General features: G+C 46.0%; 1 protein-coding gene across 2 annotated transcripts; it reads right to left on the bottom strand.

Annotated features, from left to right (window-relative positions):
* Positions 1 to 732: 732 nt before the first annotated feature.
* LY6G6C (lymphocyte antigen 6 family member G6C) lies at positions 733 to 7,130 on the bottom strand. 2 transcript variants are annotated; one of them, XM_072123103.1, is made up of 4 exons: positions 6,996 to 7,130; positions 6,635 to 6,705; positions 3,413 to 3,523; positions 733 to 1,340 (listed from the first exon to the last, which is right to left on the bottom strand). In XM_072123103.1, exons 2-4 carry the CDS (start codon positions 6,681 to 6,683, stop codon positions 1,144 to 1,146), a joined length of 357 nt encoding a protein of 118 aa, XP_071979204.1. In that variant the 5' UTR covers positions 6,684 to 6,705; positions 6,996 to 7,130; the 3' UTR covers positions 733 to 1,143. The 2 variants fall into 2 exon arrangements, with proteins under 2 accessions (XP_071979204.1, XP_071979203.1); XM_072123102.1 differs by having other exon boundaries at positions 6,635 to 6,700; positions 6,996 to 7,126.
* Positions 7,131 to 24,482: the final 17,352 nt, after the last annotated feature.

Raw genomic sequence — 24,482 nt, 5'->3', positions numbered from 1 at the left:
AATTCTAGAAAGGACATTTCATACCGTATATGATGGGGCAGGTAGATTAATGGGGTGAAACCTGGTTCTCTCTTAAAGGGCACCTACCACCCCGATTCTACCTATAAAGGTAGAACGGGTGGTAGATGGATGAATGGGACGTGAGGATTGCCCTTTTTTGGGCTAATCCTCACGTCCCGGGTGTCTTTTAGAAAACTTTAATGAAGGCATATGTAAATTTTTTTATGCGGCTACTAGTCGCGGCTACTCCACGCCCCAGTAGCCACGTTACTCCGCCTACCATTTAACCTTCGGCGCGCAGCTCCTCTTAGCTGCGCACCCTCATCCGAGTCCCCGGCGTTCTGCGCATGTGCAGAACGCAGGCTTTCGGCTGCGCGACAGCGGCTCCGAGGCCTGAGCTACTGCGCATGCGCAGAAGGCCGAAGACGTTGGGGGACTTGGACGAGGGCGCACAGCTACGAGGAGCTGCGCGCCGAAGATTAAATGGTAGGCGGAGTAACGTGGCTACTGGGGCGTGGAGTAGCCGCGACTAGTAGCCGCATAAAAAAATTTACATATGCCTTCATTAAAGTTTTCTAAAAGATAGTCGGGACGTGAGGATTAGCCCAAAAACGGGCAATCCTCACGTCCCATTCATCCACCTACCACCCCTTCTACCTTTATAGGTGGAATCGTGGTGGTAGGTGCCCTTTAAGTTCTAACATAATCATGAACAGACAAGAGTGAGACGAATTTATCACAAAGATTTATTATTTCATATTTAGTTATCTATACAATACATAGTCCTGAGATCTACGAATCAAAAAAACATCTCATTATGTAAGAAAACCTGATTATGGAAGAGCAGCCGGAGTGAACCCATTGGTGTGAATCGGTCTGGTCGAAGGACTTCATATTCACAGATCTCCGCTGGGGCGATACAATGGGCGACTATGATCAGGGGATGAATAATGGGTGGATAAGGAGGAAAGTCATAAAGGGGCTCGTAGGACAAAGCCGGGTCTTAGGTCGCGTTACTGTGAGTGGTATAGTATGTAATATAAGCCACAGTCGTGCTTTATGGTCATATATGGCATCTGCGTGTGGTGGTTCAGCCGGGCTTTGAGGCAGTCCTATGTCTGTAGTTCCTGCAGTGGAGAAGACCTACAGGGCATTCAGCAACCACATAAGTGCCATTCCCAACCCAAGAGAGAGTGAGACCTTCACGGGACTTCCGCTGTTACACAGGTCTGTGGTACAACACGTGGTGTCATACTGAAAGCTAAAGACGCTGTCGGTCTTGTTGACTGCGCTTTGACAATTTGCTTGACAACCCAGTTTGCTGAAAAATGGCAAGGAACCTATAAAAGGGGAAAAAAAAGGAGTAGTTCATTGAAATGGCAATGTGACCTCATTGTATGACCTAGAAACCCAAGTTTCGGTGTGTGCTTGGAGCTGTTGTGTGACCTAGAACCCAATATGGGGTGTGTGCTTGGGAGTTGTTGTGTGACCTTGGAAACCAATATTCTGTGTGTGAGCTTGAAGGTGTTGTGTGACCTCGAACCCAAGATTTTGTGTGTGCTTGGAGCTGTTGTGTGACTTAGAAGCCAAGATTCGGTGTGTGCTTGAAGCTGTTGGAAGACCTAGAACCCAAGATTCGGTGTGTGTGCTTGGAGGTGTTGTGTGACCTAGAACCCAAGATTGTGCTGGGAGATAATATCCACAATTCAGTGCTCACATCTCTAATACAATTCTATTTTGAAGGATACTCTAAACTTGAAGTGTGTGTGCTTGAAGATGTTGTGTGACCTAGAACCCAAGATTCGGTGTGTATGCGCTTGGAGGGGTTGTGTGACCTAAAACCCAAGATCCGGTGTGTGCTGGGAGATACAATCCACAATTCAGTGCCAACATCTCTAATAAGATTCTATTTTGGAGGATACTCTAAACTTGAAGTGTGTGTGTGCTTGAAGGTGTTGTGTGACCTAGAACCTAAGATTTGGTATGTGCTTGGAGCTGTTGAGTGACCTAATCCACAATTCGAAAGATACTCTTAGCTAAAACCCAGGATTACATTCACCAGTCTTGTAACCCCAGAGTATACTGTTATCTAGAAATCAATTCTCAATGCCTGGACATGTCATAATGTAAAAATATACTCTAAACTAGAACCCAAGATACAAGGTGACAAGATCTAGTAATGTCAAAGTAAATTCTGAACTAGAACCCATGTACTCTGAAATATGATGCAGAATCCATTGCCCCGATTTCTCATTAAACCAAACTTTATTCCAATCTAGAAGTCAATCAGGCACAATTCAGGCACAGGAAAGCAAGTGTTTCGGTGCTTATCCCTGGGTTCTAGTTCAGAGCAGGTGCTGGTACACTTTAATTGATATCAATAAGAGACGGATAATTAGAAAAGTTAGTTATTACATCAGGTTTATTTTAGATAAGCAGATATAGATAGATGGATATATATATATATATATATATATATATATATATAGGGAGAGGTGTCTGAGGTCAGAACTGTTCTAGTTGCACATGGAAACCAATCAGAGCTCAGCTTTCATTTCCCCACAGCGGATTGGCTTCCATGTGCAACTAGAACAGTTCTGCTCCCAGACACTTCTGATCAATTCTCCCCAGATAATGGGAATCATTTACTAAGGGCCCGATTTGCGTTTTCCCGACGTGTTACCCAGATATTTCCGTTTTGCAGAGATTTTCCCTGTATTGCCCCAGGATTTCGGCGCACGCGATCGGATTGTGGCGCATCCGCGCCGGCATGCACGCGACGGAAATCGGGGGAGCGTGGCTGTAAAAAAAACCCGACAGATTCGGAAAAAAACGCAGCATTTAAAAAAAAAAAAGTGTCGCTCGACTCGCGCTTACCTTCACCCACGATGGCTCGGTGAACTTCAGTGTGTTCCGATGCTCTTCAGCGCAGCAGCACCACCTAGTGGACGTCGGAGGAACTGCCTTAGTGAATCTCGGCCGGACCCGAATCCACCACAGAGAACGCGCCGCTGGATCACGAATGGACCGGGTAAGTAAATCTGCCCCAATGAATCTATACATATTGGGGGAGATTTATCAGAAGTCTCTTAGAGCAGAACTATTCTAGTTGCCCATGGCAACCAATCAGAGCTCAGCTTTCATTTTCCCACAGCTGTTTATAACATTAAAGCTGAGCTCTGATTGGTTTCCATGGGCAACTAGAACAGTTTTACCTCAAACACTGGTAATAAATCTCTCCTATCGAGAGAGAAATAGATGATAAATAGATAGTTTATAGATAAATGTGAGATAAATAACTGAAAATCTGACGGCAGTGTGTACTTTCCATTGACATTACAAAAAAAAAGAAATAAAAAAACAGAACAGAAGTGACTTTCCTCAGATAAGAACCATTATGGGCTGTAATTACCTAGGTAGGCCTTGGTTTTGAAGCAGCTGCCGGTGCAGTCTACAGTCGAGCCCCTGCTCAAGCAGGCGGTTATGAAACGGAAATCGCACACGTTGCACGTCAGGGAACTGGCTGCAAGAGAGCAAAACATAAACATCGAAAAATTATACGTTATATTCCGGATATATTCTATATTGTTACATGTAAAGGTCCTCTGAACTCGGTTTAGAGTAGAATCACCAGGAAATTCTATGGCCGTCTACGTTTGGTTCTGAAGAACCTCTTGGGATTGCATAAAGGGAAGGTTTCTTAGCTTTAGGATTTTATCCCCCCTATTTATCGAGAAATGGAACAGAGTTCTTGTATTATTTCTGCTGTAACAAGCTTCTTCTTTCATGGTCCTTCAAAGTAGAGATCAAACGTAAGGTCACTTAGATACTCGTCAAACTTGTCACACAAGACCAAGTATCAGGACTTCATTAGAAAGAAGGAAATGAAGGCTCCTACTTACTCCTGTCCAGGTCTGGACACCACACTTGGACCTATCCTAGTTGATAACATCTACTTTTATAACGGTGGTTGAACCCTTGTTGTGGTTCAACCCTCTTGCTGTAAATCCTTACAATCTGATCTGTCCAACCTCACATCCCTGTGGCCGTTTTCAGGCCATTGTTCAATTTTTGCCTCAGGCATAAGAATCATCCTATGAGTCAGATCTGTCAGATCTCCCGTTGTGTAATGTCAGGGTGTGACCTTGAGGTCTATGTATTCTGGCATCGAATTCGAGCCATTGTCATCTACAGGTAAAAGTTGACGACATCATGTCCCAGGTTTCACTCCACGTCTGTCATTTCTTTAACAATGTCTAACTTGTTCACCTTTTCTCAACTTACTGCCCCACCTGCTCGGGCGCCCTCTACATTTTTTGTCCTCCCATCGTTGTTCATGTCTACCACTCCCTTTTCACATCTCATTGGTTCTGTGGCTAACGTTTTCTCAAAGTGAGTGTTTCTAATGTTGACAGATCAAATATTTATCCAAGTTCACGTTATTCCAATAAAAGCCTAGAAGGTTGAAGTTATCCGGTGATATGGTGCAGCGAGGACTCCATTGTCTACACAACTGGCTCTCAATCACAGTTGAAGGGTAGACGACTATTCCTATTGACAAGGTCAAAGGGGTGGATTCGAGAAGACCTTTTTTGTGTCCTCACAACTGTTGGCTTGATAAGATAACAGTATCCAATAACCTTTAGAATGACAATGGATGAACTTCACGTAACTTTGGAACTAATGGGAACACATTCCGTGTATATCAACACAGAATATAGAATGATATCACAATAATAATTAAAGGAGGACTTGTTCCTACAGGTAAGTCATACCTTGGCTCTCTGGAGTACACAAGCAGGAACAAGATTCTCCGATGAAGTCTTCCCACCTTTGAGAACATCTCTACGCTGTAATAACCATTAACTATCTGGGTCCTGAAGATCAACTTCCTTAAGCATGGCCATGCAAAGACGATGATGACTGACCAATCGTAAACATTTTGGTGGATCTGACCAACCACCTAAAGTCTATAACGTTGCCCCGGCTATGCCCTGGATGTGTGTGATGGCCAATTATTGAGTAATATTTTCCAGATCATTACTGATTTCAACACCAGCATGGACAGGAACCTAAAAAATCGGTCATGGTATAGCCATCACTATCAGATGCTCTTCACCTTGTTATATGATGGCGAAACCCAAGCCAAAACTTCCCTAATAACAGTATAATTTACCCCTTGACCAGTTTTTTTTGTTACTACGGTCATAGGCCCCACCCTGCCACACCCTGTATAGAGCAATGCCAATCTCGAAGAATGTTCTCCAAGGTATTTACGTATCTCCTTCAGTTCCTTCTGTTAGTTCCCACCATATGGAAATAGGGATCCTCTAAAGTATCTCCTATTTATAGTATCTACCTAGTAACTGCTCCGGAAAGTATAACCTTAACAATAGGAAGGTGGAGAACTGTCTACTTAATATCCATTTGTTGTTTTTAACCAATTCTTTTGACCATGGACTTCATGGAGTCCATAATTCATGGAGTCCATGGAGGCCTAGAGTAATGTCAATCTCGAAGAATGTTCTCCAAGGTATATACCAATCTCCGTCAGTTCTTCCTGTTAGTTCCCACCATATGGAAATAGGAATCCTTTATAGTATCTCCTATTTCTAGTATCTACCTAGTAACTGCTCGGGAAAGTATGACCTTAACAATAGGAAGGTGGAGAAATGTCTTCTTAATATCCATTTGTTGTTTTTAAGCAATTCTTTTGACCGTGGACTTCATGGAGTCCATGATGTATTTCCATAGCTGTAGCTGCCTTAGGCATGTCATAAAAAATTTACCTCTAACATCTGACTCATTGCCCAATCCACTGAGGAACATAACAATATAACTAAGTAACAAGTACAAAGTCAAGACGTTCTCCTTTAAACAATGAAAATCTACCCATTGCTACCTTATCGTGTTCTGAGCTCCTAACTAGAGTCCTGTATTACATTCCAATCATGTGCAGACAGCTCCACTTGAGAAAAACTTTCTTCATGAAACTGGTTGCGTCATTGAAAGAAAAAACACGATCCGGAGAGGCTTCGAAGCCAGTCAAATGGAAAGGTAAACGCCCTGCTTCTTGTGTACTGCTAGTTCTCCTTTAAAAGTGGCCGGAGGGTTAGGTGTGGAACGCTAATCCTGTCCAAAACTGTCTTTGCCTATGAAAAACACCTTAATCCTTGGGGGTGTTGTAAAAAACACACTACAGTTATAAAAAAAACCCCAAAAACATCTGAACCCGGGATCTTTAAGAACCTGGAGACCTTCTACGTATGACAATATTATCGATGACAACAAGATCCTTCTCAAGGTTCCATGAATGATTCTTTATTGAACAATAAGTTTTCCGGTAAATTTAGGTTAGATTGTTTGGTCTTAAGGTTCACATATGGTGCAAAATTTAGGAAGCTATGAAGACTGCCCAAGAACGATATATGGAAACGCCCAAGTAGTCAACTAAAGTCGACAAAATCCAGAAAAAAAAGCAGATCTTCTACAAGTCTACAAGTGCCAATGGACTTGGAGAACATCAGCTAAGCAACACAGCAAGGTTATGGAGCTATCATTACACCCCCGCAGTGAATTTGGAAATTTTTGTTGACTAATTTCACAAAAATTATAAAAAAAACACGACACTTACCGATAGCAATCAGCCCGAGAGCCACACTGATACACAGGAATGACTTCATGGTCCTCACTTGCAGATCTGCTCTGAGAGGAGAAGAGGACAGACTGTAGATTATTTATAGATCCTGGAAGGGTGTGAAAGTTTTTCGGCAGCTCCCAGAGTTTAGAGAGTAGACGAAGAAGAAGAAAAAAATTCTACAAGAGAAGGAAAGCTGGAAAGTATATGTAGGAAAGTGATGACTACAAGGTAAAGGTTCCAAGGTAAACAGCTTCCATCCCAAGGTTTATGGAGCGGAGGAGAATCGTTTTAGAGAAAGTTCTAAAAATATCCAAAAAGGGACGGCAAGGATATAAATAAAGCTTGGTGATATTACCAGCTCAGTCACTGTGACTTTCTGCTCCTAGTGTCCCGTTGACTGTCAGGAGGTTTTGGCTAGAAATCCCTCTATATACCTCATCCTGCCAGAGGGAGGGCCAGGATCGTGTTACTGGAGGACTCGCGGCCACACCTGTTCAGTACACAGATAACTACATAAACAAGAGTTTTCCATCGGCCGTAGGATGACAAATCTCAGCATCTCTCACACAGCAGAGCAGGATATCCCATGTACATGCAATCTTCTCCGGAAAGCCACTATTTACCTCTATAATACAATGGGGCTCATTTACTAAAGGGTCTGCCGTCAGACAAACTGCGGGATTTAACTTCAAAATTGTGTCGCAAGCCCAAGCACTTACATGCACCGGGAAGAAGAAGGTGAACTCCGGGGACCTGAGCGGGGAAGCGACACATGCAGGATATCGGGCGCACGATCTTAGTGACTCCCCGCACAGCGCATTATACACGGACAATGCACTTACATGCACCGGGAAAAAGAAGGTGAACTCCGGGGACCTGAGCGGGGAAGCGACACATGCAGGATATCGGGCGCACGATCTTAGTGACTCCCCGCACAGCGCATTATACACGGACAATGCACTTACATGCACCAGGAAGAAGAAGGTGAATTCCGGGGACCTGAGCGGGGAAGCGACACATGCAGGATATCGGGCGCACGATCTTAGTGAATCGCCGCAGAGTTCATTATCGTAGGACATTCCGGATCGGGGATCGCACAAGGGGCCAGGTAAGTAAATGTGCCCCAATGTGTTCCCACCGAAACAAAAAATTTGCTATCCCTAAATTTAAAAGTTGTTAAAGTGACACTGAAGGAAAAACTGATACACTGGGGCACATTTACTTACCCGGTCCAGCGAGTTCCCCGAAAGTGCATTGTCCGTGTATAATGCCCTGTGCTGCGATTCACTAAGATCGTGCGCCCGATATCCTGCATGTGTCACTTCCCCGCTCAGGTCCCTGGAGTTCACCTTCTTCTTCCTGGTGCATGTAAGTGCATTGTCCGTGTATAATGCCCTGTGCTGCGATTCACTAAGATCGTGCGCCCGATATCCTGCATGTGTCGCTTCCCCGTTCAGGTCCCCGGAGTTCACCTTCTTCTTCCTGGTGCATGTAAGTGCTTGGGCTCGCGACACAATTTGAATGTTAAATCCAGCGCTCAGTCCAAATCAGTCGGATCGTCAGATGCCCACCCCCCGATTTGTGTCACATGGAAGCAGCGCAGCTGTGCCAAAATCCTATCGCGTGCGACACAATCCCAGCGCAATACCTGGCAAATCAGCGCAAAACCCGAAAATGGTGCAAAGTCCAACTATAGTGCAACCCTTAGTAAATAAGCCCAACTGTGTCATGCACTGCTCCTAAGTTCCTACTGAGATTGAATTGCAATACCAGACACAGCCAATTAGGATAAGGGGAGCTGTTCCTACAGTAAAGCAGTGTTATCACACAACCCCTTCAAGGAAGCGTCCATAGGTTGCATTTTTATACATTTCTGAATGGGTGCCTTAAGAAGAATAAGAGTGTGTACTGTTAGAGGGTGGATGTGTAATACTGTATACTTTAAATCAATCTGATAACCAGGTGAGAGCATTCCAGAGAACTAGTGCAGCTGGAGAGAAGACTTATAGACAGGAGTGTGAGGGTAGAATTATGGAGGATTTTAGGCTTCGATTAATCTGTGTGGGGCAGTAGAAATGGATCCGTGTAGTGGCCGGACTGAAGCATAAACCAGAGTATAGACAGAGGAGCGAGTATTCAGGAAGGGGAAGACCGATAAGTCGTGAATTACAGTAACTGGGATGAGAGTTAATCACAGGGATGATAAGGGATTGGGCAGCTTCCAGGACATATGTGAAGTTATACATAAGCCCAGACAGAAGTGAATGATGCTCCCACTGATTGTCCTGCATGACACATGCTACATGATGACAGGCACGTAGGCTGAAATACACAGTGATGCCACAGTACAGGGATAATACACACAGTGATGTCACAGTACAGGGATAATGCACACAGGGTTGTCACAGTACAGGGATATTACACATAGTGATATCACAGTACAGGGATAATATACACAGTGATGTCACAGTACAGGATAATACACACAGTGATGTCACAGTACAGGTATAATACACACAGTGATGTCACAGTACAGGGATAATATACACAGTGATGTCACAGTACAGGATAATACACACAGTGATGTCACAGTACAGGGATAATACACACAGCGATGTCACAGTACAGGGAAAATACAAACAGTGATGTCACAGTACAGGGATAATACACACAGTGATGTCACAGTACAGGATAATACACACAGTGATGTCACAGTACAGGGATAATACACACAGTGATGGCACAGTACAGGGATAATACACACAGTGATGTCACAGTACAGGAATAATAAACGCAGTGATGTCACAGTACAGGGATAATACACACAGTGATGTCACAGTACAGGAATAATACACGCAGTGATGTCACAGTACAGGGATAATACACACAGTGATGTCACAGTACAGGGATAATACACACAGTGATGTCACAGTACAGGAATAATACACACAGTGATGTCACAGTACAGGAATAATACACACAGTGATGTCACAGTACAGAGATAATACACACAGTGATGTCACAGTACACGGATAATACACACAGTGATGTCACAGTACAGCGATAATACACACAGCGATGTCACAGTACAGGGATAATACACACAGTGATGTCACAGTACAGGGGTAATACACACAGTGATGTCACAGTACAGGGATAATACACACAGTGATGTCACAGTACAGGTATAATACACACAGTGATGTCACAGTACAGGGATAATACACACAGTGATGTCACAGTACAGGGATAATACACACAGTGATGTCACAGTACAAAGATAATACACACAGTGATGTCACAGTACAGGGATAATACACACAGTGACGTCACAGTACAGAGATAATACACACAGTGATGTCACAGTACAGGGATAATACACACAGTGATGTCACAGTACAGGGATAATACACACAGCGATGTCACAGTACAGGGATAATACACACAGCGATGTCACAGTACAGGGATAATACACACAGTGATGTCACAGTACAGGGGTAATACACACAGTGATGTCACAGTACAGGGATAATACACACAGTGATGTCACAGTACAGGGATAATACACACAGTGATGTCACAGTACAGGGATAATACTCACAGTGATGTCACAGTACAGGGATAATACACACAGTGATGTCACAGTACAGAGATAATACACACAGTGATGTCACAGTACAGGGATAATACACACAGTGATGTCACAGTACAGGGATAATACACACAGTGATGTCACAGTACAGGAATAATACTCACAGTGATGTCACAGTACAGAGATAATGCACGCAGTGATGTCACAGTACAGGGATAATACACACAGTGATGTCACAGTACAGGAATAATACTCACAGTGATGTCACAGTACAGAGATAATGCACGCAGTGATGTCACAGTACAGGGATAATACACACAGTGATGTCACAGTACAGGGATAATACACACAGTGATGTCACAGTACAGAGATAATACACACAGTGATGTCACAGTACAGGGATAATACACACAGTGATGTCACAATACAGGGATAATACACACAGCGATGTCACAGTACAGTGATAATACACACAGCGATGTCACAGTACAGGGATAATACACACAGTGATGTCACAGTACAGGGGTAATACACACAGTGATGTCACAGTACAGGGGTAATACACACAGTGATGTCACAGTACAGGGATAATACACACAGTGATGTCACATTACAGGGGTAATACACACAGTGATGTCACAGTACAGAGATAATACACACAGTGATGTCACAGTACAGGGATAATACACACAGTGATGTCACAGTACAGGAATAATACACACAGTGATGTCACAGTACAGGGATAATACACACAGTGATGTCACAATACAGGGATAATACACACAGTGATGTCACAGTACAGTGATAATACACACAGCGATGTCACAGTACAGGGATAATACACACAGTGATGTCACAGTACAGGGGTAATACACACAGCGATGTCACAGTACAGGGATAATACACACAGTGATGTCACAGTACAGGGATAATACACACAGTGATGTCACATTACAGGGGTAATACACACAGTGATGTCACATTACAGGGGTAATACACACAGTGATGTCACAGTACATGGATAATACACACAGTGATGTCACAGTACAGGGATAATACACACAGCGATGTCACAGTACAGGGATAATACACACAGTGATGTCACAGGGATAATACACACAGTGATGTCACAGTACAGAGATAATACACACAGTGATGTCACAGTACAGGGATAATACACACAGTGATGTCACAGTACAGGCATAATACACACAGTGATGTCACAGTACAGGAATAATACACACAGTGATGTCACAGTACAGGAATAATACACACAGTGATGTCACAGTACAGGGATAATACACAGTGCACAAAATGAAGAACTTTCATAGTTCCAGCTTCTCATCTTTAGAGATCCGGTGCAGGAGGTTGTCCTTTTCTTTGTCCTGGTTCATACTTTTTAAAGCAGGGGCTTCCTTGTCTGTCTGGTTCCTCTAGTTAGATGACTGTTGCTGTATGTAGGATTCTCAGATGCTACATCTGTCCTCCTGTGTGACTTGTTGGGTGTCCTCTCCCATTTGTGTCTGATTTCCATCTTGTGTCCCTGCAGAACAATTGTCTCCGATTCTACCAAACGGCTCCATAGAAGTAACGCATCCGCTGCAGGAACATCCCATGGGAACCCAACCTCAAAGAGAGCCCAGCCAAGATGGAGACAGTCACTACCCCTAAAATCCCCCCCAAAAAAGTCCAAAGTGTAATAGATAGCCGGCAGCACAGATCGTCTGACTATGATACAAACACTAAAATGTACCAACCTCCTGCAGGAGCCGTACATTGAGCATGATCCAGCGCCTGCAGGGAGTTCCTGTATGTCTGTACCTGTCACATTATATACATCCGGGAGAAATGAGGAATTTACACCCGACCTGTATACTATAGATATAGGGGAATAGTATAAAATAATCATCAGAAGGTTTTAAAGCAAACCTACCACGAGGTAGGTCTACCTGATGGTAGATGCCTCCTGCCGGCCTCTGCCCTGATCTGTAATGTAATAATCCTGGTATCTAATTTGTTAAAAACTTAACTGCAGAGGCTACTGGGGCGTGTCCTAGACTGCCCGGGCACTGGGGGCTAAGGCTATGCCCCAGTAGCCTCTGCAGTTAATTTACATATTACTATAGTTTGTAACCAGTTAGGTTCCAGGATTGTTAAATTACAGATTAGGGAAAATGCAGGCAGGAGGAATCTTCCATCAGATCAACTTTGATTCCTTATGGTAGGTTTCCTTTAAAATTAGGGAACTGCATCCTTAGATCTAAGAACAAAACCCCCTTTTCCTGGGTCAATATTTATTTACCACAAGCAGTATGTGAAATAAAAGTACTTTATTACCGCATAGTAATTAGGAGCTGCTGAAATTCTGGTGATTATGGGATCATCAGCAAGTGTGACCACTTATATAACAGCAGAAGTTTTACAGATTGTTGGTCTGGAACACAATCATGGATCCTATAGAAGCAATTCATGCTGTTCTATCTGGTAAAGGGTTATAAGGTCATTTTTAAGTAAACTTCATCAAATCTTCTCAGGATGGATGTCTCAGCAAAGTCAACCCAAGAACCAATGTCCCAGCCCAAACCTTTAAGTAAATATACCATGAAAATCCTACATGACAAACAGGAACACTTACTCATAGATCCAGGCACCTTCCTCTGGTGAAGCTACAGCACTGAGGAGCTTTGGTAACACCTCCAGGAGCCCTTCAGGTTCATTAGCATAATTTTACAAGTGGATTTTAGAAGGTAGGAAGCCACGGATAACACATATAAGCAGATACCACAGTCCCGGTGCCTGGATCTATGTGTAAGTGTCCCTGGTTTATCAGGATGGATTTTGATAGTAGATTTCCTTTAAGGGTATCTGGTGGGTAGAAGGCATAGAAAAGTCTAGGTGATTAGTAATCAATGTACTGGAGATGAACTTTTGGGGGAACCCCAACTGGAACCAACTCATTTGTCCATAGAGGTCCTTCCTTCAATTCAGAAAATACAGACAGGACATCAAATATCTGAACACGTTCCTCTAAGAAAGAAGGAGAATGAGAGCATGGAGCAGGGCTGGAAGCTGGGTGGAGTGTGGACATGACCATCAGGGCTGGGGGAGGGGCTAGAAAATGGGGGTGGATAACATAGCGTGGGGGTTTTTTAATTTGGTGGGTGGAGCTTGATAGGGGTTTATAGAATCTACTAAGGAGGGTCAGCCATCTTTGGCAGGTTAAAAATTGGGACCGCCCACCCACTCCGAATTAGTTGTTTTTCTGTATTAGTTGTCACTCATGTGATTATCGAGGATGTAGGGATACAAATAGTTGTTTTAGTTCTTTATGTCCAGTGTGGGGATTTGGCCCAGTAGAGACCGTGGTAGCGGGGTGCTGGGATGCAGTTCAAGACAGGGACACCAGGGTACAGTCCAAACAGGTCTCGCCTGCGTTTATTGCAGCAAAATAAAACCAGCCTTTACATTCAGGTATTTGAATAAACAAAAGAAAACCTACCCGTCAGGGTGCTAACTATACAAATAGTCCACTAGCTCACACTAAACAAAGATCACGTGGCTGCTCCAGACACACAGGTCAGAGCTGTGTCCTCTCAGCCTCCTTCCACAGAGAGACAACCCACTCAACTCTGCTGAGTCATTTTATCCAGGCTAATTAGGCTGTTCCCATCACCTGTGTCCAAGGTGCTGGACAAACCCACCTCAGCACTAAGGCCTTGCATAGAAGCAAAACCTAGGGGAAACATACCGCCCATCCACAGTTAACCCCTTCAGTGTCTCACATACCCTCCCCCTCTGTTTGACCCTGTGGGGACGAACACTTTTGGCCATCAGACAGTGGGTACGGGATAGGGCATCGGCATTCCCATGCAGCTTTCCTGCTCGATGTTCCACCGTGAATTTAAAATTCTGGAGCATTAGGAACCACCTTGTGACCCTGGCGTTCCTCTCCTTGGCCTGACTCATCCAGGTGAGGGGAGAGTGATCGGTCACCAGTGTAAACTGCCGCCCTACCAAATAATACCTCAGGGATTCCAGAGCCCATTTGATCGCCAAGCACTCCCTCTCAACTATACTATAGTTCTTTTCAGGAGGTGTGAGCTTGCGGCTCAGGAATGTTACAGGATGTTCCTCACCCTCCACTACTTGGGACAGGACAGCCCCCAAGCCCACGTCAGAAGCGTCAGTCTGCACAATAAAGGTCTTGGTGAAGTTAGGGGTGATCAGTACCGGTCCCTCACACAAAACCGTCTTAAGTCGCTGAAACGCCCCCTCAGCCTCTTCACTCCACTTTACCATCACCGCCCTGCTACCCTTAGTCAGGTCAGTCAGAGGTGCCGCTATTGTCGCAAAATCGGGGATAAATCGGCGATAATAGCCCACTATGCCCAGAAAAGCCCTCACTTGCTTCTTGCTCAAAGGTCGTGGCCACTGCTGGATCGCCTCTACTTTATTTACTTGGGGTTTGATGACCCCTCGCCCAATACGGTACCCCAGGTAACGGGCCTCTTCCAGACCCAGTGCACACTTTTGGGGGTTCGCTGTCAGCCCTGCTGCCCTCAGGGAGTCTACCACTGCTTGTACTTTGGCTAGATGACTCTCCCAGTCGTTACTATAGACTATAATGTCATCTAAGTAGGCCGAGGCATAACTCCGGTGAGGTTTTAGCACGAGATCCATTAACCTCTGGAATGTGGCGGGAGCCCCATGTAGCCCAAAGGGGAGTACCACGTACTGAAAAAGCCCATCAGGGGTAACAAAAGCGGTCTTCTCTTTAGCCCTGTCAGTCAGGGGTACCTGCCAATACCCTTTCGTCAGGTCAAGGGTGGAGAAGAACCTAGCCTGTCCAAGTCGTTCTATCAACTCGTCAACCCTGGGCATGGGATAGGAATCAAATTTGGACACCTCGTTCAACTTCCTAAAATCATTGCAGAACCGTAGGGAACCATCAGGTTTGGGAATCAACACAATAGGACTCGACCAGTCACTTTTAGACTCCTCGATAACCCCCAGGTCTAACATCTGCCTGACTTCTTCGGATATGGCAAGCCGGCGCGCTTCAGGGACCCGGTAAGGTTTTTGGTGTACCCGGATGTGGGGTTCGGTTATGATGTCATGCTTGATGACTGAAGTACGTCCCGGTAACTTAGAGAACACATCCATATTTCGGAGCACAAACTCCTTCGCTTCCTGAATCTGGGCCCTGGAGAGGGACTCCGAGATCCGTACTTCAGACACCTTGGCATCGGGTACACCTACCTCCGGTGTCCCCTTCTTGGAGACAGATGCCTTCTCTACTCCCATGGCCATCAGGGACTCTCTTTCCCTCCATGGCTTTAGGAGGTTCACGTGGTATATCTGTTCGGGTTTCCTCCTCCCCGGCTGAGATACCCTGTAGGTTACCTTCCCCACTCTCTCCATGACCTCATATGGTCCTTGCCATTTGGCCAAGAACTTGCTTTCCACGGTGGGCACCAGAACTAGCACTCTGTCGCCTGGGTTAAAGGTCCTGAGTCTGGCTGACCTATTGTAGACCCTAGACTGGGCCTCTTGTGCCCTTGTCATGTGCTCCTTTACAAGGGGCATTACCGCCGCTATGCGGTCCTGCATAAGGGAGACGTGTTCTATCACACTACGGTGGGGGGTCCTCTCCTGTTCCCAGGTCTCCTTGGCTACATCCAAAAGCCCACGTGGGGAACGGCCATATAACAGCTCAAAGGGTGAGAAACCCGTGGAGGACTGGGGAACTTCCCGTATGGCAAACATCAAATAGGGCAACAAACAATCCCAGTCCTTCCCATCTTTGCTGACCACCCTCTTAAGCATCCCCTTCAAGGTCTTATTAAACCTCTCGACCAGGCCATCTGTCTGAGGATGATACACAGAGGTGCGGAGCTGTTTTACCTGTAGTAACTTGCACATCTCCTTCATTACCCTAGACATGAATGGGGTACCCTGGTCAGTCAAGATTTCCTTGGGGAGGCCTGTGCGTGAGAACACCTGGAACAGCTCCCTAGCAATATTTTTGGAGGAGGTGTTCCTTAATGGAATCGCCTCGGGATACCGCGTAGCGTAGTCCAGGATAACTAGGATGTATTGGTGCCCCCTGGAGGATTTGACTATGGGGCCAACCAGATCCATTGCAATCCGTTCAAAGGGCACTTCTATGATCGGTAGCGGGACCAAAGGACTCCTGAAGTGGGAGACCGGGGCAGTAAGTTGACACTCAGGGCAGGAGCTACAATACCGGTTTACCTCCTCCCATACCCCGGGCCAGAAAAATCGCTGCAGGATCCTCTCTCGGGTCTTCTCAGCACCTAAGTGCCCTCCCAGCACATGTTTGTGTGCCAACTCTAGCACCAGCCTACGGTGAGATTGGGGTACTACAAGTTGCTCAACCTCCTCACCCCGTATCTGGTCGACCCTGTACAACAGTTCCCCAATAATCACCATTCGGGGGTATATTTTATCAGCCCCTGGTATTTGGAGTACCCCATTTATCACCTTGACATTCTCCCGTGCTTTAACCAAGGTAGGGTCCTGTAGCTGTGCAGCCCCAAAATTGTCACGGGAAATCTCAAGGTCCAGCATGTCGGCCACCTCCTCGTGGCCCTCGACCTCACCAGCTAGGACCTCTAGGGGAGAGAATTCATCACATGGGGTCACCCCTACTGCTGGTGTGTGTACATCGGCCTCAAAGGGTTCAGGGGCCAAGGCCGGACATACCTGATGTCCATTATCTGCAACAGCACCTGAGGTGGGTCTTCGTCTCCAGAGGTCCCAAAACACCGGTAAGTCTCTGCCGATAATAGCCTCATGAAAAAGGGTCCCCACCACCCCCACTTCATGGGTAACAGTACCACAAGGGGTATGTAGGTTGATGACAGCAGTGGGATATTCGCGAGTGTCCCCATGTATACACAACACTCCCACTCTCCGCCCACTGTATAGTCCAGGATCAACCAAAGTTCCCCGCACCAGGGTGACCAGACTCCCTGAGTCTAGCAAGGCTTCCACTGTGTGACCACCGATTGTGACCATGCATACTTGGGGTTCTGCATCCGTGACTGACTCTGCCGCCAGAACTGGCCGGGCAAACAGTGACACTCGCCGGGTCTGGTTGCAGTCCATTGGCTCCACTGACAGTGGACAGTTGGCAGCAATATGGCCCATTTCATGGCACCGCCAGCACTGGATACGGCCATGACCTCTGTCCCGAGCCTCACTGGGTTTCGGGGTATCCACGCCCCCCAATGAACCCCCTCCCAACCTGACATGTCTCCCCTTTTCCGCAGTAGCAGTCTTACCAGCTGGTTTGGTGACCCTGTCACTGGCACTGCTTCGTGTAGGAGAGGTAAGTAGAAGGTCCTCCGTAGCCCGATACCTCTCTACAAGGGACACAAGCTCCTCAGCTTTTGTGGGACCGGCCTGTCCAACCCACCGCTGGAGCCGAGAGGGCAGAGAACGGGTGAACTTGTCGAGGACCACTCTCTCTACCATCTGTGCTGGGGTGCAGTCCTCTGGTTGTAGCCACTTCCGGACCAGATGGATCAGGTCATGCATTTGGGAGCGTGGGGGTAATTTTTCTGAGTAAGCCCACTGGTGGACCCGGCTGGAGCGAACTTGAACGGTGACCCCAAGACGAGCCAGAATCTCCGCCTTTAGCTGGGGGTACTTACGGGCCTCCGTTTCACTCAGGTCGTAGTAAGCCTTCTGCGACTCGCCGGTCAGGAACGGTGCCAGGACATCTGCCCACTGCTCAGCCGGTAACTCCTCTCGCTCAGCTACTCGCTCGAACACAGTGAGATACGCCTCCACGTCGTCGGTCGTCGCCATTTTTTGTAAGGCCTTTTGTACTGCAGCCCGTGCGGAATGCTGGACAACCGGGTACCCTTGCAGACCAGTATGGGACCCCTCAGTAGTCGTCGCTTGCGGTGCTGCCATCATGCCAGAAATCTTCTCCATCATCAGCTGGAACATGGCTCGGGATTCTTCCTGCTGCTGGCGGGACCTCTCCTCCTGCAGCTGGAACATGGCTTGCTGCTGACGGGACCTCTCCTCCTGCTGCTGGAGCATGGCTTGCTGCAGCTGCCGATTAGCCAGGGACTCTTCCTGCTGCTGCTGCCGATTAGCTCTGGCCTCCTCTTGCAGGTATTTAATAAAGTCCTCCATCTTGGCTGTATCCTGCAATTTGCCTGATGCTTTCAGCCAGGCCATGCAATGTTGCAGGATGTATCAAGCCTTCCAGGTGTATGTCTTTTTGAACTGCCCGCAATCCGAAGCACCATATGTGGGGATTTGGCCCAGTAGAGACCGTGGTAGCGGGGTGCTGGGATGCAGTTCAAGACAGGGACACCAGGGTACAGTCCAAACAGGTCTCGCCTGCGTTTATTGCAGCAAAATAAAACCAGCCTTTACATTCAGGTATTTGAATAAACAAAAGAAAACCTACCCGTCAGGGTGCTAACTATACAAATAGTCCACTAGCTCACACTAAACAAAAGATCATGTGGCTGCTCCAGACCCACAGGTCAGAGCTGTGTCCTCTCAGCCTCCTTCCACAGAGAGACAACCCACTCAACTCTGCTGAGTCATTTTATCCAGGCTAATTAGGCTGTTCCCATCACCTGTGTCCAAGGTGCTGGACAAACCCACCTCAGCACTAAGGCCTTGCATAGAAGCAAAACCTAGGGGAAACATACCGCCCATCCACAGTTAACCCCTTCAGTGTCTCACACCAGGAGGACATATAGTAACTAGGAGAGGCAGGGCCCCATAGCAGACTTCTCCATGGGGCCCCACTTACCCCTTAAAAATATACAAACACTATATACACAACACATATACACACATACAAACACTACCACATACCCTCATGCATCATATACAGAGACATAAAGCATACACATAACATATACAAACACATGTGGAGCATATACATATCACAAATACAAACATATATCATATTCACGCCCAATTCTCCTAATGTTGGGGCCACCTGACACTGTGGGCCCCATAGCAGCTGCTATGGCTGCTGCCCCTGTAGTTACGCCCCTGTGTCCAGGGCTGGGGTTTAGCGGTAGGTAGCTGTAGGTTTGTAGCTTCCTTTGTTGGCAACAGATATGGATGGAAAGACGGAAGGAAAGGTGGAGTGTAATTTTATATATTTTACTTTGCCCAGAGGATTGGCCAACGTTTTCGTTTGCCGAGTTGGGTTGAGTCACTTGTGGTTATGGTCATTCAGCCAGGAGGTTTGCGGCTGGTGGATCTGGCTGTGACTTGTACGCCTTGGTGCGCTCATTATTATTAAGGTACAAGCACTGCCTAAAAAAAGTGCTTACATTTTAGTTTTATGCCACCGGAGGGATTTTTGCTGTCAAGGACCTTGACAACATTTTCTGGATTTCTAATTTATTTTCTATATTTTACAGATTGTATCTTCAAATGATTTGATAAAGCAGTGACCATCAGCCTTTCCAACTACAATTGTGTACAGGCGGTCCACTACTTAAGGACACCCGACTTACAAATGACCCTTAGTTACAGACAGACCCCCTCTGCCCACTGTGACCTCTGGTGACCTCTCTGGATATTACTATAATCCCAGACTGCAATGATCAGCTGTAAGATGTCTGTAATGAAGATTTATTGATCATCCTTGGTCCCATTACCGCAAAAAATTTTAGAAATTCTAATTGTCACTGTGGCAACAAAAAATTTTGTCTGGATCTATAATTATGAAATATACACTCACCGGCCACTTTATTAGGTACACCTGTCCAACTGCTCGTTAACACTTAATTTCTAATCAGCCAATCACATGGCGGCAGTGCATTTAGGCATGTAGACATGGTCAAGACAATCTCCTGCAGTTCAAACCGAGCATCAGTATGGGGAAGAAAGGTGATTTGTGGCCTTTGAACGTGGCATGGTTGTTGGTGCCAGAAGGGCTGGTCTGAGTATTTCAGAAACTGCTGATCTACTGGGATTTTCACGCACAACCATCTCTAGGGTTTACAGAGAATGGTCCGAAAAAGAAAAAACATCCAGTGAGCGGCAGTTCTGTGGGCGGAAATGCCTTGTTGATGCCAGAGGTCAGAGGAGAATGGGCAGACTGGTTCAAGCTGATAGAAAGGCAACAGTGACTCAAATCGCCACCCGTTACAACCAAGGTAGGCAGAAGAGCATCTCTGAACGCACAGTACGCCGAACTTTGAGGCAGATGGGCTACAGCAGCAGAAGACCACACCGGGTGCCACTCCTTTCAGCTAAGAACAGGAAACTGAGGCTACAATTTGCATAAGCTCATCGAAATTGGACAGTAGAAGACTGGAAAAACGTTGCCTGGTCTGATGAGTCTCGATTTCTGCTGCAACATTCGGATAGTAGGGTCAGAATTTGGCGTCAACAACATGAAAGAATGGATCCATCCTGCCTTGTATCAGTGGGTCAGGCTGGTGGTGGTGGTGTCATGGATCCATCCTGCCTTGTATCAGCGGGTCAGGCTGGTGGTGGTGGTGTCATGGTGTCTTTGGGCCCCTTGGTACAACGCCACAGCCTACCTGAGTATTGTTGCTGACCATGTCCATCCCTTTATGAGCACAATGTACCCTGTAACATCTGATGGCTACTTTCAGCAGGATAATGCGCCATGTCATAAAGCTGGAATCATCTCAGACTGGTTTCTTGAACATGACAATGAGGTCACTGGACACAAATGGCCTCCACAGTCACCAGATCTCAATCCAATAGAGCATCTTTGGGATGTGGTGGAACGGGAGATTCGCATCATGGATGTGCAGCCGACAAATCTGCGGCAACTGTGTGATGCCATCATGTCAATATGGAGCAAAATCTCTGAGGAGCTTCCAGCACCTTGTTGTATCTATGCCACGAAGAATTGAGGCAGTTCTGAAGGCAAAAGGGGGTCCAACCCGTTACTAGCATGGTGTACCTAATAAAGTGGCCGGTGAGTGTACAGTTTCAACTTACATACAAATTCAACTTAAGGACAAACCCAAGGAACCTAGTGGAGCTCATTTACTAAGGGTCCGAATGCCGCACTTTCGTTGGGTTTCCGGAGTATTTCCTGAATTGCCCCGGGATTTTGGAGCACGCAATCGGATTTTGGCGCATCCACGCCAGCTTGCACATGACAGAAATAGGAGGGCGTGGCCATCGGACAATCAGACGGATTCGGACAAACCGCAGAATTTAAAAAAGGTTTTTTTGTCGCAAGATCAAGCACTCACATACACCGGGAAGAAGAAGGTGAACTCCGGTGGACCTCGGCGCAGCAGCGACACAGGAGGGAACTTGGACGCACGATCTTAGTGAATCGCACCGGACCCAAATCCACGTCGGACAACGCACCGCTGGATCGCGATGGGACCGGGTAAGTAAATCTGCCCCAATGTGTACGTAACCCGGGGACTGCCAGTACTGTGTGTGTATTAGCTGGGTGGTGGTCAGCAGATGTTCTTCTTCCTTCTCCATTTTCTCCGGAGTCAGGCCTTGCTTGGTCATGTAATGTTCTTACGATGTAGGCGTCTACTTCCTCAGGGCTATAGCAAACACCTGTATAGATTTGGAGACTAGATTTGGGAAAACTCTGTGAGAATGCCCTGTGGTTCTGAAACCACTGAAACCTGCGGTCTACAGATACATAAGATGGGAGGTGCTGAAGAACACATCTCTATATTGTGAGCCGGTAACCTGCCGGATCGGTTCCCAAACTTGAAATACTATTTCCTGGTAAAATAACATAGTGGAGGTTGTGTCTTCTTCAGTTTGTCTCCACAAATGTAACCATATGCAGAATATTACTTAGAGAGGGTAGAATTTTGAACAAAATAAACATCAACCTGTAATGGTTATTGTATCTATTGTCCTCCCGAGAAACACATGTCGAGGTGGTGTCCTCCCTGGTTTGGTATATTTTATTGCTTCTTTTTTATCTTGTTTGTAAATAGGTCATTAATTTTATTGTTTTTTTTACTATGTGTAATTAAATCAAAAATTATTTTGCCTACTGTTTTCTATTTTGTGGGGATATATTATTGTAAAATGGTGGACAACTCTTGATGACCTGTTTGATATGACTTGCCCTTACAACTTAATAGTTTCATAGTTTATACGGTTGAAAAAAGACACTTGTCCATCAAGTTCAACCAAGGAAGGGATTTAGGGGAAACAATTCTATATAACATAACAATCAATGTTATTTAGGTGTAAAAAGGCATCTAGACCCTTCTTGAAGCTCTCTGCTGTCCCTGCTGTGACCAGCACCTGAGCTCTCTGCTGTCCCTGCTGTGACCAGCGCCTGAGCTCTCTGCTGTCCCTGCTGTGACCAGCGCCTGAGCTCTCTGCTGTCCCTGCTGTGACCAGCGCCTGAGCTCTCTGCTGTCCCTGCTGTGACCAGCGCCTGAGCTCTCTGCTGTCCCTGCTGTGACCAGCGCCTGAGCTCTCTGCTGTCCCTGCTGTGACCAGCGCCTGAGCTCTCTGCTGTCCCTGCTGTGACCAGCGCCTGAGCTCTCTGCTGTCCCTGCTGTGACCTGCGCCTGAGCTCTCTGCTGTCCCTGCTGTGACCAGCGCCTGAGCTCGGCTATTCCACAGATTGACAGTTCTCATAGTAAAAAAGCCCTGTCACCTCTGGTGATTAAACCTTGTTTCCTCCAAACGGAGACAGTGCCCTCTCGTCTTTTGATTTGTTGGCCAAGTAATGGTCTAGGGTTGGCTATAAAGTTGTTATGGCCTGTTACAGATCTACTACGATGTACAGTGGTCCTAACTCTGCTGAGGGAACCAGGGTATCAGTGGAGCTTCTTGGCCATACACTGCACTGGGTTCCATAAGTCTCCAGTAGTGGGCATCAAAAAGTTTGGTCTCCAGCTTGAGGACCCAACTAGACCTCACCAAGTGTGTAACCATGGGGGGTGCTAAGGCAGTAGTTGTACTCATGCATTGTGCAATATAAGAAGACACCCACAGTATAAATAGTATATGTAAGGTTGGGAAAACTGTTGAAAACGTTGGGCTGAGAAGCTTCAAAGACTCAATGTGCCACCATATAATACCTCCATACACAAACATACAGATCAAAATTTGTCACTTGACTGTTTCATCTATGATTATAATTTGATGGATTTTTGGGAACAATGGTCTACAAAATTACTAAAGTGTCAACATAAAATCTTGATGATCATAATTAGAGAACACCAATGACTGTAGCACAGAGAAAGATTATAACTAAATGTTCAGAAGGTTCCACTAGTCACATATCAGTAGGGAGTGCACAGGACTCCAGCACCAGCCACAGGACATCACTAGTCACTCACACGGCTCTGCTGGGATTCTGCTCCACTCTTGTTCCAGTTTCTTCCACAGTTCGTTGACTCTTTTTGGCCATAACTTGCTGGCTGATTGATGAACGCAATGTGGGAACCACTTGTCGTTGAAGAAGGTTCTGATACATACTTGCCCTCACTCTGCAGTGTAGCTGTATGAGAGGTCCAACTCTGCTGCAGAAAACATTCCCCAAACCATGACACTTCCTCCACCACCTTTCACTGACTTCTTTACACACTTTGGATTCATTCTTTCTCCTATTTGCTGACAAAAACATATTGTTTCCCATCAGTTCTAAATAAATGAAACACTAAAATGATCCATGTACCACTTCTCCTCTGTCCACACAACATGCTCCTCAGCAAAGGTATGCCTAGCCTATGATTCTTTCTGCTAATGAGAGGTTTGGTTACTGTAGAGTGGGCTTACAGTACAAATTATCTTAAATGTTGTCTAGACACTGTATAAGGAGACAGATCCTTACCCTGTACAGTGCTGAACTGGTGGCAATTCCTGCTGCCGTGTTGAAGCAATTCCCCATGGAGATTTTCCGCATTATCCTGTCCTCTCTTGTACTTGTCTTTTGAAGATGACCTGCTTAATAGGAAACTTGAGTGAGATTGTGATGTTGTAAAGAAGCAATATTCTAGAAATCATATACTTGAAACGACCAACTTCTCTTGTTATGGCTGATAGGGTCGCCCCATTGGCCTTCATCCGGACAACCTGCTGCCGGAGGGTCTAAGTCTCTTTGAAAGTGCAGAACATTTTTCTGAAGTCAGGGAAAAATGGAACCATTATATACAATTTGTATATACGTTATATACGATTTGTCATAATAATTAAGGAAATGAACACCAATAACTTGCAGGTATGTGAAAGTGTTCTCTAATTTTGATCAGT

The sequence above is a fragment of the Engystomops pustulosus genome, chromosome 9 (assembly GCF_040894005.1).
Source record: "Engystomops pustulosus chromosome 9, aEngPut4.maternal, whole genome shotgun sequence".
Taxonomy (NCBI): Eukaryota; Metazoa; Chordata; class Amphibia; order Anura; family Leptodactylidae; genus Engystomops; species Engystomops pustulosus.
This window is presented reverse-complemented; position numbering and strand designations above follow the sequence as displayed.

Bases quoted from the DNA above. Each gene is read 5' to 3' on its own strand.
- LY6G6C (XM_072123103.1), bottom strand. From the start codon at position 6,683: ATGAAGTCATTCCTGTGTATCAGTGTGGCTCTCGGGCTGATTGCTATC. The intron at 3,524-6,634 runs GTAAGTGTCGTG...GCTCTCTTGCAG, and splicing joins TCTCGGGCTGATTGCTATCG to CCAGTTCCCTGACGTGCAAC. The intron at 1,341-3,412 runs GTAATTACAGCC...CCCCTTTTATAG, and splicing joins CAAAACCAAGGCCTACCTAG to GTTCCTTGCCATTTTTCAGC.